The sequence below is a fragment of the Passer domesticus genome, chromosome 18 (genome assembly GCF_036417665.1).
Source record: "Passer domesticus isolate bPasDom1 chromosome 18, bPasDom1.hap1, whole genome shotgun sequence".
Taxonomy (NCBI): Eukaryota; Metazoa; Chordata; class Aves; order Passeriformes; family Passeridae; genus Passer; species Passer domesticus.
The window spans coordinates 7,351,205-7,365,418 of NC_087491.1; the positions used below are offsets into that span (position 1 = coordinate 7,351,205).

General features: G+C 61.4%; 1 protein-coding gene across 3 annotated transcripts; it reads right to left on the reverse strand.

Moving 5' to 3' along the window:
- Positions 1-952: 952 nt before the first annotated feature.
- On the reverse strand, positions 953-12,593 carry CERCAM (cerebral endothelial cell adhesion molecule). Of its 3 annotated transcripts, none has more exons than XM_064393298.1 (15): positions 12,281-12,593; positions 9,241-9,444; positions 7,042-7,971; positions 5,415-5,525; positions 5,116-5,233; positions 4,903-5,037; positions 4,610-4,814; positions 4,418-4,537; positions 4,224-4,300; positions 3,937-4,043; positions 3,700-3,832; positions 3,396-3,523; positions 3,118-3,321; positions 1,996-2,229; positions 953-1,343 (listed from the first exon to the last, which is right to left on the reverse strand). In XM_064393298.1, exons 3-14 carry the CDS (start codon positions 7,230-7,232, stop codon positions 1,998-2,000), a joined length of 1,761 nt encoding a protein of 586 aa, XP_064249368.1. In that variant the 5' UTR covers positions 7,233-7,971; positions 9,241-9,444; positions 12,281-12,593; the 3' UTR covers positions 953-1,343; positions 1,996-1,997. The 3 variants fall into 3 exon arrangements, with proteins under 3 accessions (XP_064249368.1, XP_064249366.1, XP_064249367.1); XM_064393296.1 differs by having other exon boundaries at positions 7,042-8,126; XM_064393297.1 differs by lacking the exon at positions 9,241-9,444 and having other exon boundaries at positions 7,042-8,126.
- Positions 12,594-14,214: the final 1,621 nt, after the last annotated feature.

The following is a 14,214-nucleotide window of genomic DNA, read 5'->3' on the forward strand; positions in this document are numbered from 1 at the left end:
CGGAGAGCCTGGAATCTCATAGCGTGCTGCTCCGACTGAGCTGCAGCAAGTTTCAGGGCTGGCCTCACAGTGTTTTTGAGTTCAGTGGTTTTGGCCAAAACTGGAGTTTCCAACAGCTGCAGGAGTTCTGGCTTCCCGCAGACCCATTGCAGGTCTCGTGGAGAGCACAGACTGAGGCAGTGTGTCCTCACCACTGCTGTGTCCCAGAGTCCTGGCTGTGCCAGCATGTCCTGCCCAGCTCTGTATCCCAGCAATACTGAGACACCCAGCAAATCCCAGCAGGCACTGGAACAAGCACTGGGACACTTGCTGGCTGACGTATACCACAGCGTTGCTGTCGCTTCCATCCTCTGCTCCAGCTGGCACCAGACATTCTTCTGCTCCATCCCCAGCTCCCAAGCTCCTCCTGGAGCACTGAGGCTGTCTGGACCAGGGGAAAAGCTGGGAAGCAAAAGTGTGCCCAACCTGTCATCCTTCCTCACCCGTGTCTGTACTGGCTGGGACCCTGCACTTGCAGAACATGCACTTGGCCATCTCCTCCCTGTTCTCCAGGAGATCCACTTGGATCTTCAGGTCCCATGTCATCTGGAGCTGGTTGTTTTCCTTTAGGAGGTCCCTGCTGTAGCTGTTCAGCCTGCCCCAAATGATGGTTTCCCGAATCCCTTGGCAGTCCCAGACATCTCACTGGGTTCTGCTACCAAGGCCTCCACCTGCTGCTCCATCACCTCCACTCCCAGGGGAGAGCTGAGCTCCATGAAGATGCCACCCACCTTTCCCACCCAGACCCCAAGGGTGAGCTTCAATTTTCCTCCCCCACACCTCTCTCCTTCCCTCTCTTTCCCCCTTACAGATTTCATTCCCAAAGTTCCCGGCTGGGGGAACTGCCAGACCCTCACCCCTGCAGCACCGAGGTGACCCCTGGGAACTTGGGGCAATGCCAGCACCCAGCACATCAGCTCAAACAGTCTGCTTTAATCCTCCCTGGGCTTCCACCCAGGCATGGCACGAGGGACAAGCCCAGTCAGTGGCAGGAGGCCACCACGTGTGCCAGCCCAAAGTCCACTCCCCAAAGTCCAGGCTGGTGGGAGATGGCAGAGTTGGCATTGATTGGGACTGTCCTGGAGATGTGTCCTCAGCAGAGACGGAGCACAGCGCTCCTCTGGTCTCTCCACTTGGCAGGGAAAGGCTTTCCTGGGGCAAATCCTGCCTTGGGTGGATTCGTCACATGCAGATTTGAAGAACCCTGTGGGGCTCTGTCCAGGGCAGCTGCATCTCCTGAGTGGGGGTGGGCAGTATAAGGCCCTTGCCCGTGGTGCTCCCAGCTGGATCACAGTCCCTCATCCCTAGAAGACATGGATGCAGTCAGCGGTCACGGCAGGAGCAGCCCCAACGTGTTCACGCCTGCAGCCGAGGCAGTGGGAGGGCTGTTTTCCAGCCTCCCCCGGTCTGGCAGCTCCCAGGACAGTTCTGCTGCCAGGACAAGCAACCTCAGGCAGGGAAAGTCTGACCCAGCATTAACTCTGTCTGTGCTGCCCTGGGGCTGAGCCAGCGTGGGTCACCTGCCTGCCTGCATGGGCAACCCACAGATTCACAGCCCAAGGAGACCCACTTCTGAGGGGAGCAAGCAGTGCTGGGGTGAAATGTTCCCTTGGGACATGCCCCAGCTCTTTCCACGCTTTTGCAGCAGGCAAAGGAGCATTCTCCCTTCCTCACTTCAGGGGCTGGGGAGCAGCATGGACTCAGGGAGATGGAGGGCCCTGTCCCCATATCCCCTCCAGCCCAGCACAGCCCCACATGGGACATCTGTGACCCCACCCCTTTCCCCACCTTGATGAGACAGTCTGGTCTGTTTCCCAATGCTTTGAATCTGCCAGGGAGAGCTGCTGCCCCATGACAAAAACAAGCTAGGCATGTGGGACACGTGAACATGGCACTGCAGGGAGATGCTCCCCAGCTGCTCTGTCCCCTGTGCCCAGGTCTCACGGCCTTGCTCACCATCAGAGCTCGTCACGGGTGGAGCGGAGGTGGCCAGCACTGCCCCGTGAGTCCCTCAGGGTCTTCTGCGAGCCAACCCAGTCAGTCTTCTTGGCATCATCATCCCAGATGGTGGAAGTCTCGGTGTCACTCAGCCAGTTGCTGTCCCCAGCATAGTGAGTGGGATAAACCAGCAGGGGGTGAGCTGAAAACACCAGCAAGTCCCGTGGGGAGAAGTGCCGCTTGTAATCCTCACTGGGGAAAGTGGAGTAGACCCGAGAGAAAAAACTAGCTTACAGAGGAGAAAAAGCACTGGGAAAACCAAATCAACCACCCGGGGAAGGCTCCATGCAGGGCACGGGATAGGGAGGGGTGTGAGGTACCAGGCATGGAGCCGGGGAACGCTGGGCAGGGACTGTGGAGGGATTACAGAGAGGACAGGACCTGTCGCTCCCCACCAGCTGGGGCTGGCTTTTGGCACAGAGTGGGTCTGGCACAGCATCCAGCTGGCCCTGAGACAGGGCTGTCTGGTGCTGTTATGCCTGTAAGCAAGGGGCTTCCAGCTGCTGCTGGTGCACATCCAGAGCCCTAATCCGTCCCTCCGTCCACCTCCAGCCTGCCTTTTACATGCCTGATCCGTGTTTCTCCATCCTGCTCACTGGGTTTCCCAATCCCTTCTCTCCCAGGACACCCACCCACTGGTGCTCACTCACCCCCTAAATTGCCTCCCCTTCCCCAGACAAAGCCTTACCGCTGACCCCCACCCCAGAGAGGGGCATGAAAGTGCTCCAAACTGGGGCTGAGACCCCCAACCAGGGGCAGGGGACCACAGAGCCCCCCACCACTAGAGTACAGGGGGCTGGTCCCTGCTCCTTGCCATGGGGCCAAGACCCTGTGCAGGGCCCACACCAAGCCCCAGCTCTGTTCCCATTCCCCCCCCATGCTGGCAGAGGGCCATTTTCCAGCGGCCAGTGGCCAGGCAGCGGCCGGCTGAGAATGAGCTCATGCTACAGATGTTTTCCTCCAGCATGAGTAACGCCTGCAAGGGGGGGAACTGGGTGAGGTGGTGACAGCAGAGAAGAAACACATTGTCCCACCCTGGCATGGCCAGGCCAGCACCCTCCTGCACAGTCTGCTCCTTACTTGGGGTGCTTGTCATACATGATGGGCAGATACTCGTCCACGGGCAGCATTTTGGAGAGGGGGTTGGTGGCCAGCAGCTTCCGTGCCCCCTGGTGGGAGATGGCATAGGCCAGTGTCCAGTACGAGTACCCGGCCACCACCAGGTTCCGCACGCCTTCCACAGGTGCCTCATCCTCATCGTTCACCTGCTTCCTCCCCAGGTAGCTGTGGGGCGGCCAGGGAACCATGAGAGCCAGCCTTGGGAACCCCACCCCACATCCCCCTGGCCCAACACCTACATGAGGTCCCAGTCCTGCTGTGCCCGCTCCAGCTCCTCCATCAGCCGCTGCAGCCGTGCTGGGAAGGCAGCCTCGAAGCGCACATCATCCTCGAAGACCACTGCCCGCTCCAACCTCCGGGACACGATCTGGGGAGGGCACAGAGGTGCCAGCCTGTCCCAGCACCCCTCTGGGCTGTACTGGGGCCACTGACCCTGTAGGACACCCCTTCTCCCCAGGTTCCTCCAGACATCTGTGATGCTCACAAGGTCCCTGCCCACTGCTGGTGGCCCTTAGGGACCCCATGGCCGCTGTGGCCCCATACCTCCTTCCAGATATTGTAGTGGCTGAGGAAGCAGCCAACCTCGCCCTTGGTGAGTGTGCGGCCGGAGAAGGGATCGTAGTACCCGGGCAGCAAGTCCACACCTAGCACCTTGATGTCACTACTGTTGAGGGTGCTGCAAGGAGAGGGGCTGCATCAGCGAGGTGTCCCACCAGACACTCCCCGTCCCCTCCCCAGGGTGACGCCAAGGGACTGGCTGAGTGGTCCCCCCATGGTCACCTGCCATCCACAGCATCCACCACCCGTGGAATGATGTCCAGCTCCTGCAGGGATGCCAGCATTCGCTGCCGCCGGTCTGGCCTCCGCACCAGGTTGATTAGGAAGATCTGGGGAGGAAGAGGAGAGCCCCAGCAATGGGGCGTGTTGTCATGGGGACACACAGCCTGCCCAGCTGCTGCAGGATGGGGACAGGGGTTTGGGTTTTGCCATGGATAGATGCAATCAGAGAGATGGATGCAACCAGAGCGATGGACAGGGGAACACAAGTGGTTCTACTGGGCACTTACTTCATCAAAGCCCATTTTTGTGAGTGGCCTGGGCAGGAGAGAAATATGTCTGGAGCGCTGCATGGGGGGACCATCCACTGTGGAGAGAGGAGACACTCTTCAGTGGAGCCCAGATTCCCCTGGCTGGGAGCTGGGGCTGACAGCCCTGTCAGGATCTAGAGGCCTGCAGGACCTCTTCACCCATGAGCCCTCACCCATGGCCTCCAGTGTGAGATGCACAAAGTTGGCATGATCATCCTCCAGCGTCTGGTGGGCCTTCACAGGAACATTGATGTAACCAAAGTGGTGCTGGTTGCACACATAGACCTCCACACCTGCCGGATGAGACAGGTGAGCAGCACAGCCCCCCCAGCCCCTGCACCCCCCAAAACCCCCATCACCCTCACCAGCCTCCTGGCAGGAGTAGGCAAAGACAATGATGTCGTCGAAGGCCCAGGTGTAGTTGGGGTGGGGCGGGTAGAAAGCCAATTGCAAGGTCTCCTCCTTGCGCAGGTCGATCAGGAAGCTGGCATAGACCATGGGGACACGGAAGCAGCCCAGCCGCTGCCGGTTCTTGGTGGGGAAGTAGTCGGCTGTCCGGCGATAGAACCCCTGCGGTGTGCACCGGCACAGTGCCCCCATGGCAGAGTGCTCCTCCACCATGGGCTGTCTCATTCTGCCCGGCTTTCTGGGGACGTACCTGGGGGGTGATGCCACACCAGAAGTTGGAGTAGAAGGTCTGCGAGTCCAGCATGGGGGCCACCACTGACTTGTTCTGCGCCATGAGAAACTTGAGGGTCTGGTTGTTGGTCAGGATGGTGTCGGTGTCCATGAACTGCAGAGACAGCACAGGTTCTGGAGATGTGCAGAAGGCCACCTCAGCCCCCACCCACCAGTGCCCCAAGCCCCTTACCAGGATGTAGTCTGCCTGCTGCTCCCGGGCGTAGGTGAGAGCTTCCTGCTTCAACTTCATCACGTTTTCATAGCGTTTGTCACTCCAGTGCTTGGGACCAAGCTCATCAGGGTAGGAGCTGGGCAGGGGGAGGCAGGGGTTAACCTCACTTGGTGGGAATGCACAAACTCCGTGCAGGCTGTTGGTGCAGGCAGGCTGAGTCAGCCCCACTCTGCTTTGCTCCTCCTGGTCACTGGCCAGGGAGAGTTGATGCTGCTCCAAGAGCCCCTCAGCCCACACCTGCCCCCACCCAGCCTCACCTGGGCTCCTCTTGCACCTTCCAGGCCACCGAGTGATAGTCCTTCCCCACCGCCCCCAGCCACTCCTGCAGCATTGCCGTCGTGTTGTCCGAGTTGTGGTCTGTTGCACACCTGGGATGAGGGGACATCAGCCTCTGGGAGTCCTCCTCAAGGGACAACCAGACCTCACCCTGCACTAGAAATGCTCACGGGGCCAAAAGACTGAGACAGTGACAGACTTGCTTGGGAATGTAACATGTAATTTGAAGGAACCAAGGCTGCGCAGGCAGGCGGGGGAACACTAACTGGTAATTTCTTCCTCAGTGCCACCGCCAGCCAGGCTGTTCCACAGCTCCCACCCTGCATCCCAGTGGCAGCCCTGGACATGTTCTCCTCACCCCAGCCTTGCAACTGCCCACCATGAGAACTGCAGCACAGCCACTTTGTCCCCCTGTCCCTGCACCCCACAGTACCCCTGTGCATCCCACTGTTCCAGCAGTGAGAGGAAGACTCAACAGCAAAAAATTCCCCTTCCTGCACATTCCCTTTGCCGGGAACCATCAGCATTCCCAACTCTCCCACCCGTCCTCAGAACAATGTTCACAGGGAGCCCAGCACAGACAGAGCTGAGCCCACCTTGCACTGGGCCAAACCCCAAGTTCCCACACCCCTTGGTACCCTCGACCTGTCGGAGAGCCCCGGGACATCCCCCAGGCACTGGCGTCACGGGGATTTGGCGGATTCAGGGGAGAACACGGGATCTGTATCCCCCCAGCTCCACGGGCTGCTCAAACACCCCGCAGGGTCCTGCGGCCGGGGGTTCCCAGGGGCTGCAGAGGGTAAAGGTGAGGACCCCCCTTCCCTTTCCCCTGCCGGCAGCTGACCCCCGCCCCAGCCCCGCCAGGATCCCCCCGCCAGCCCCCGCCTCAGCTTCCCAACAAAAGCAGCTGCAGAAAACTTTCCGACAAGTTCAGGCGAGAGACGGCGGTGGCGCAGCGAGGAGACAGGAGACTCCTCTTCCAGCCAACCCCCAGCACGGTAAAGGGGGCTCGGGGGTGTCTTTGGGAAAGGGAGCCTGAGGGTGAGCCCTGCAGGGAGGGGGAAGGCAGCGCCTGTCCCTCATGATGCAGAATCCCCTTGTGCACAAGGGTCCCCTCCCTCATCAGCCCCACAGCTTCCTCAGGGTGAGGTGAGGGTCCTGTCCCTGCACCGCGGGGCAGCCCGAGCCCCTCCCCGTTCCCTGCTGGGTCCCACACACGGGGCAGAGCACCCCTAACATTCTGGGGCTGGGGACGCTGCTACCAGCGGGGTCCCTGTTCCTCCCGAAGGTCCCTGCCCCCTAAAGATCCCCATTCCCCGCAGACTCCCATTCCTTCGAATCTGTTCTGTCCACCCAAGAGCCCCCAGCTCCCCCACTCTCCCTAGCTCCCCTCCGCACTGTCCTCCGGGTCCCTGCTATCCTCGACTCTCCATTCTCCTCACAGCCTCCCTTAATCCCCGGACCCTCCTTCCCCCACTCTCCCCATTCCCCGGGGCTCCCGCGGTCCCTGTGACTCCAGCATCCCGGCTCCCCCCGAGATGCCCATTCCCCCACAGCCCTCTCCTCCCGCAGGATCCGTGCCGCTCCCCGGGGGTCCCGCAGCCTCACCACAGGGCGATGCTGCCCGCGGGATAGTCCAAGCGCTCCAGGGCTCCCAGGCAGTGCGGCAGCGAGTGCTGCGCGTTCCGGGCCAGCAGGGCGAGTACCAGGCGCGGCGGCTCGGGCCGGGTCCCGGTGCCGGTGCCGGTGCCGGTGCCCAGCAGCAGGAGGAGGGCGCAGAGCGGCCCCGCGGCGCCCATGGCGGAGGCGGCGGGCGGGGAAGGGGCGGGCTGGGACCCGCCGTGCTCAGCGCACCCCCCGCCCCCGGCCCCGGCCCGGCCCCGCCGCCGCAGCGAGCCCCGGGGGCCGGTGTGGGTCGGGCTTCCTTAAATAGAGTCGATATCGGTGCAGAGCCCCGCATAGCCCATGGCTGGGGGGAGAGAGACCGGGGACACCCCGGGACCCCCTCCCGAGGATGCTGCAGGGCATCCCCGTGTGCCCGTGGCCGGGTCCCCACGGTGCCTGCACGGCGTGGGTGGGTGGGCAGTGGGATGGGGGTTTATGGTTTGGGGCAATATGGCCAAGGGCGCTGGTTGCCGGGGACATCATCTCCAGGGGCTCATGGACAAGGGATCGTTTGGACAAGCCAGAGGGGTTTGTGGCTGAGGGGGGCGGGCGGTGGCCCAGGGGGCTCGGGGGGCTCAGGGGGCTCAGGGCTGCCGTGCTCCCCAAGGCAGCGCACCCCGCCGAGCCGTGTCCCCCGGGCTGTCCCCCACGGCTGACCAAGGCGTGTCCGTGACGTGTCCGAGCCGCAGGGGCAGGCCCGGGGCCTGTGGGACGATTGACCAAACCTTCTGGTTTTCCACCCAATCCATAAATAAATCCTTGCTCAGCTCCCAGAGCAGCGCAGGCCTGGAGGTGGTCACGTCCTGCAGGGCAGTGACTCCGCGCTCCCCACCAGCAATGCCGGGCACCTCTCACTGTGGCGGCACCAGAGCCCTGGGGAGGGACGGTGGGTGCCACGCGAGGCCAAACCCGTGCCCACCCGTGCCAGGGTGAGGGGTGCCCCAGGGGCTGCTGTCGCCGGCTCCCTGTGGAGCTCCATCAGGGTGCAGCAGAGGGCTCGGGAAGTGAACAATCCAGTCCAGGAATACCTGAAAGAAGCAACAGAGAGGACGGGGGACTCACAGGACCCGGCAGAGACTGCAAGGAGGGAAAAAATGCTGTTTACAGCCCCGGCTCGGACAAGAATTTCGGGAAGGGCTCGGCGCCAGCGCAGCCGGGAATTCCCAACCATTGAAGGAGCTGCGGGAAGGCGCCCGAGAGCCCAGCAGAGCCGGACCCACCCGTGCCCGCGTCGGGACCCCACCCGTGCGCATCCCCCGGCAGGGCTGAACGAGGGCAGCCCCGGAGCACGGCCCCGCGGCCCGGGAGGGGCTGAGGGCGGAGCAGGGCCCGCGGGGCAGCGGGAATGCCGCGGCCCCCCGGCCCAGGGGACACCCCCGCGCCGCCCCCGCCCCGCGCCCCGGCCCGGCCGCTGCTGCCACCTCCCGGCGCCGCCGCGCTCCCGGTGGGCAGCCGGGCTCTGCCCCAACTGGATCTGATCCCCACAACCACTCCCCCTGCCTTCCTGCATCCCTGCATTCCATCATCCCTGTATCCCTGATCCCCACACCCCTCCAGCCCTTCGCCCCTCCGTTCTTTCATCGCTGCTCTTCTTCATGCCTGCATCCCTTTTCTTCTTCATCTCTTCATGTCTCCATCCCTGCATCCCTTCCCTTCTTCATCCTGGTATCCCCACATCCCTCCATCCCTGCACTGTCCCTCAGCTGGCCCTGCCCTTCCCCTGGCACCCCAGCACCGCCGTGGCCCCACTGCCCTGGTACAGCCCTCACCAGCACTCCCCACCCGTGGGCTCCAGAGCAGAGAGGAGAGGGGGGCACTGCCCTTCCACAGCCCCATCACCCCAAAGGTGGAGGAAGGGAGACCACCATGTGGCATAGGGAAACTGAGGCACGAGCCAGGGCAGTGTGCTGCACACAGGCAGACTGGGGCTGCTAGAGGGACAGAGCACCCTGTGCCTGTCCTCCCAAGCTCAGCTGGGGTCAGAATTATCTCTGCCTTTGCAACCTGCCTTCCCCTCACATCCTGGCTGCTGCTGGGCTCACTGTGGACCCTCAGAGCCCACGGAGAGCCAAGTGGCACCTTACGAGCAGTTCATGGAAAACCAGCCCTGGCTGAGCTCGGGAGAAGGGGACACAGAGATACCTGTCAGGGCTCCTGCTGTGTGGCCCTCAGGGTGACATCCCACCCAGCTCCGTGCTGTGGCTCAGCAGCTCTGTCTGCACAGGGCTGTGACACTCCTGTGCCCCAGGAGCAGGACTGGAGGGCAGCTGGCATGTCCCCACAGGGCCCAGGGTGTCCCCAGGGGGCTCAGGACATCCTCACAGCTCCGGGCACTCATGGTGATACCTGCAACACAGAGCCAGCATCAGGCCTGCAAGCATCCTGCCTGCCAAAACACCTTCCATCCCCAAGGCTCCAGCCAGGAGCAGCTCTGCACAAAGTTTACAGGAGTATGTTTTCTTTTTTTTACAGGAAAAAGTTGCTTTTGGATACAGGGATGAGGATCTTGGTTACCTCCCACCTCTCTCCACCCCTTCCTTGAAATTTTCTAGGATTTTCAGCAAAGCCTTTGAAAAGCTCCAGTTTCCTCAAATGTCCTATTTTCTGCTTTAAAAGGCTCAACCTTGGTTGCAAAAGGCAAATATATAAAGATATGTGTGTGTATATATATGTATCTATAAATGCAGAAATTCTGTGTGTGTGTACACGGCTGAGGCCACTACAAGGCCCTTGGTCAACAAAAAAAAAAAAGCATTAATCTTTTTTCAGAAGAAAAAACATCCTGGGGACCCAACTAGCTGCCCAAAGCCCATGGTTCTCCCAAGGGTCCCCATTCCCACGCTGTGACACTGGCCAGATAATGCTGTCCCCTCCAGACATGCTTTCTCCAGACCTCCCCTGACTTATCCAGCCTCGAAACATCAGCTCTGTTTCCTGCTGGGGAAACTGAGGCACGGAGCCCTCCCCCTGCTTCTCAGCCTCCCAGCAAATACCTGTCAAGGGGGAACTCTGGACAGGGAGTGCTGTGGATCCACCATGCCCTGTGCTATGCAAGCCCCTCACCCTGCACCATTCCAGCTGTTCCAGCTGTTTTCCCCACCTCCCAGCTGTTGGGTAGCTCAGGAGGCCAGCGCTCCCCTCTCAGCTGGGTTTTCCTTCCAGGGCTCTGCTAAACCCATCACATCCATGGGCGCTGCTCCACTTTCCTCCTCTCAGGCTGCTCCTGCAGCGAGCAAAAACTACAGATCTTCCCACACAGAAAAATTCAGGGGAATTTACGCCATCTTGGAGGGATTTTGGCCATCCTGGGAGGGATTTTGGCCACCCGGGGGGATTTTGGCCCACCCAAGAGATGTTGTGCCAGAGGAGCTGGGGGCTGATGGGAGCAGCATTCTCATCCTGGCTGTGGGAAAAGGGATTTGTGCCACTGTAAATGGGGCAGTGACACTGCCAGCGTCCCCCAAAGCCCAGCACACTGCGAGGCCAGGTGGGGTCTTCCTGGTGGGCTGTGGAATTCTGGGGGTGTGAAGGTTTCCTGGGGCTCCTTCCTCACGTCCTGCTGGGAGCAGGAAGCCGTGCTCAGCTCCACCTGCAAGGCACTGCCACCCTGGGAGCCACGCTCGGGCCCTGCAGGGCCCAGGCCTGACCCTCCCGGGTGGCACAGCTGGGTCCCTTTTCTCCCCAGTCTGGATGACATTGGCATCAGGGCCAGCAGTGTCCTGGCTCTGGCTGTCAAAGGGGACCCCGGACACCTGTCACAGGGCAAAGGGACATCTCCTGCAGAAAGGGGAAACTGAGGCAGGAAACCAACGCTGGCTGTCAACACGGAGAGGCTGCACACCCTGAGCTTCACTCCAGGGCCAACAGGGAGCTGCCCTCTGTCCCCCCAGTGCCACACCTCAGACAGTGACAGAGGGTACCCGATGGGCCAGGTGCCCCCTGCAATGCCCTGACCGCTGCACTCCTGTCCCCTCTGTCCCCTCCCTCCTCTCAGCCCAGTGGGGCTGACGGTCGGTCCCGTCCCAGCCCGGGACAGCTGTGACCGAAAACAAAGCTGTCCCCTTCGGCACAATACCCTTCTGTCCCCCCCCAGCTGCTGACCGCTGGGGTGGGCAGCGGCCGGCCTGGAGGCGTCGAGGGGCCGTGCCAGGCCCCCGCTGGCAGGGGACAATGTTGGCAGTGATGGAGAGTAGGTATTTCAAAAGGTTTTGTTTTCGGGTTGACCCGCCGAGCCGGCGTGACCCCGCAGCCCCCCACCCAGCCCTGCTCCTCCGTCCCAATAGAAACCGGCCACATTCCTGACCTCGAGGGGGGGGGGGGGAAGTTTCAAACCTCCCCGGGAAGGAGACAATGGGGGTGTCAGGGCAGTGATTTAGGAGGGGGGGCTCTTTCCATCACAAAGGCGAGACAAAGGCGCTCGACGCTGGGAAAGGGGCTTCGGCGGCGGCTCAGGAGAGGGGCCGTGCATTGTGCCTGGCCAGCCGGCCTCGGCAGCAGGGCTGCCAGGGCCTGCCGGGTCCCACCGGGGCTCGCCGGATCCCGCCGGGTCCCACTGGGTCCCACCGGGTGCCAGCAGGTGCCGCCGGGTCCCGTTTGGTCCCACCTGCCTCTCCACTCTGCGCTGCAGCCTTCCCGCGGCCACCCCGGACAGCACGGCCTGGTGGCTTCGTGGGTGTCACCGTGCCCCGTGGTGGGAGGCAGCGAGGGATGGCGGGGGCACCCCTGCTCCCCGCAGCTCCCCATTCCAGCGGGGCTGGCCAGGGACCAGCCCATGGTTCGGGCACCACGAGTTCAGGGCTCAGAGTGGGGCCGGGTCCCCCCCGGGCAGCTGTCCCTGACGGGGGCAGACCCAGAGCCCTGAGCTGCCCTCCCGGGCGTCCAGGCTTCCATTCTCCTCTGCGGTGGCCATTCCGGTTCCGAGGGCCGGCGGGGGATCAGCAGCTCCTCTGTGAGCAGCTCAAAGGGGCTTTGTGCGCCCGGGGCTGCCGGCACCCAGCACCGCCGGCCCCCCGGCACCCTGCCCGCACCCCGCACCCGCGCCCCCCGCAGCCCCCCTGGGCGCCTGCCCCTCCTCCTCCATCCCCGTGGGTCTCAGCCCCCGAACCGTGGCACAACCGCCCCACAAAAAAAGCAAAAACCAAAACAAAAACAAACCAGGAAACTGTTTAAGTAGACGACTTACGGTGTCTTCTGCTGCCGAGCCGAGACCAAGTCTCCAGCGTGTCCCAGTGACGGCGGGATCGCAGCCTGCACGGAGAGGGGAGGCTTTTTACAGGAGAAATGTTTTTCTCCCGGTGCTGGACGGCTGATCCGAAGGAAAAGCTGGAAACAAGTTCATTGGTTTTGCTCTCGCTCCCTGTCCTTGCCCTAATTTTTTTTTCCTGGCAGCTGGTGGGAGGAAGGGAGCTGGCAAGGTGATGCTTTTTGGGGAAGTGGGGAACTGCTGAAAGAGGCATTCACCGCCCCGGGAGTCTGGGAGAGCCTGATGCCCGAGGCTCAGGCTGTGCCCGGCTGACCCCCGTGCCCAGCTCGGGCTGTGCCCAGCTCGGGCTGTGCCCAGCTCGGGGTGTGCCCAGCTCGGGCTGTGCCCGGCTCGGGCTGTGCCCAGCTCGGGCTGTGCCCAGCTCGGGGTGTGCCCGGGCTGACCCCCGTGCCCAGCCCGGGGTCCTGCCGGGGCTCACGGCCAAGCAGCGCCCGGCGGCAGGTGGAGGGGCGCCGGCGGGCTACACCAGAAAGCCAATGACATCATGTTGTGGGTTTGTTTTCTTTTTTTTTTTCATTCCAGGATGAAATTTGCAGACAACTTCCCCGACCGCCCGCGAGCGCTGGGGCTCGGCGGTGAGGAGCAGGACAGGTCTCGCCAGGACACACAGGGGCCCATCGAGGAGAGCAGGGCTTGGCCGGGGCTTTAAATTTTTTTTCTCCTTTTTTGTTAGAAGAGCTACATTTATTTCCTAACCGGCGGTGCCGTGCAGGGGCTCCGCAGCACACGGAGAGCAGAGCAGCCCCGCACAGCCGGCGCCAGAGCCCCGGGGGGACCCCCCATCCCCACGGCGGGGCAGGATCCACTCCCGGCCGCCCAACCTGGGATGGCTCCTTTCGCCTCTTCCCTCTTAATTTTGTTTAGAAACTTGTCAGGTTGGTAGATAAAGGAGGTGGAAAGATCAATCCCGGCTTTTCATCAGTGTGGGAAAAAGTATTTCACTAATCCATATTTATTGGTGTAAGGAACCGGGGGGGGAAGGAGGGCAAGAGACCCTAATGGTCAGAGCAAAGGACAGAAGGGACAGTTTAAGGCTGCCCTTTTCCGAGAGGTCACATGTCACCAAAATCTTTCGGTTGTCTCGGGATTGGTTACATTCTGTTCTCTTTTTTTCTATTGAGGTTGCCAAGCAACTGGCTAAGACCAGCCAAGATATTTTCTTTATTACAAGTGGAGCAGAAAGCAGCAAGGAGGAGAGAGATAAAAAAAAAAAAAGAAAAAAAAAAAAAAGAAAAAACGGGGGAGAGAAGAGAAGTTTAGACAATTAACATTTATAGGATCACATAACTTCATTAACTCGGCTGAGATTTAGGAAAGAGACTTAAAAAAAAAAAAAGGGTGGTGGGAAGCGTTAGGAATTAAAACAAGTTAAAAGGTCCGGGGCTAAAACAATGCCAGAACAGCCGGAGCAGCAGCGACAGGGGCTTCCCTCGGCTGGTTCCTGCTTCCCAAAGAGTGGCCAGTCCCAGGCAATGGCTGCAGCCCAGCTCAGGGGCCTTCAGCTGCTGCTGCTCTTTTTTCTTTTTATTAAATGCTGGCTTTCTTTTGGTTTTCACACTCGTAGGAAGTGGGTTTATTGCTACTAGCGCTGGCAGGGATGTGCTGGGATGCAGAGGAGCCTTTCTGAGGGAGGAGCATGGCTGTGGCAGGAGCTGGGCATCCCCTGGCCCTGGCCCATGGGGAAGGGGCTGTGAGGATGTGGCTGTTCCCAAGCCCTGGGACACCTTCCTGCCTCTTCAGGGTGGGCAAAACCTCCCAGGGAGGGAATGAGACTCTCTGGGAAACCATGTCCAGTGGCAGATCCCTGTCCAGCTGGTCCTGGGTCAGAGTTTGGGCCTGACAGCCTCTGACAC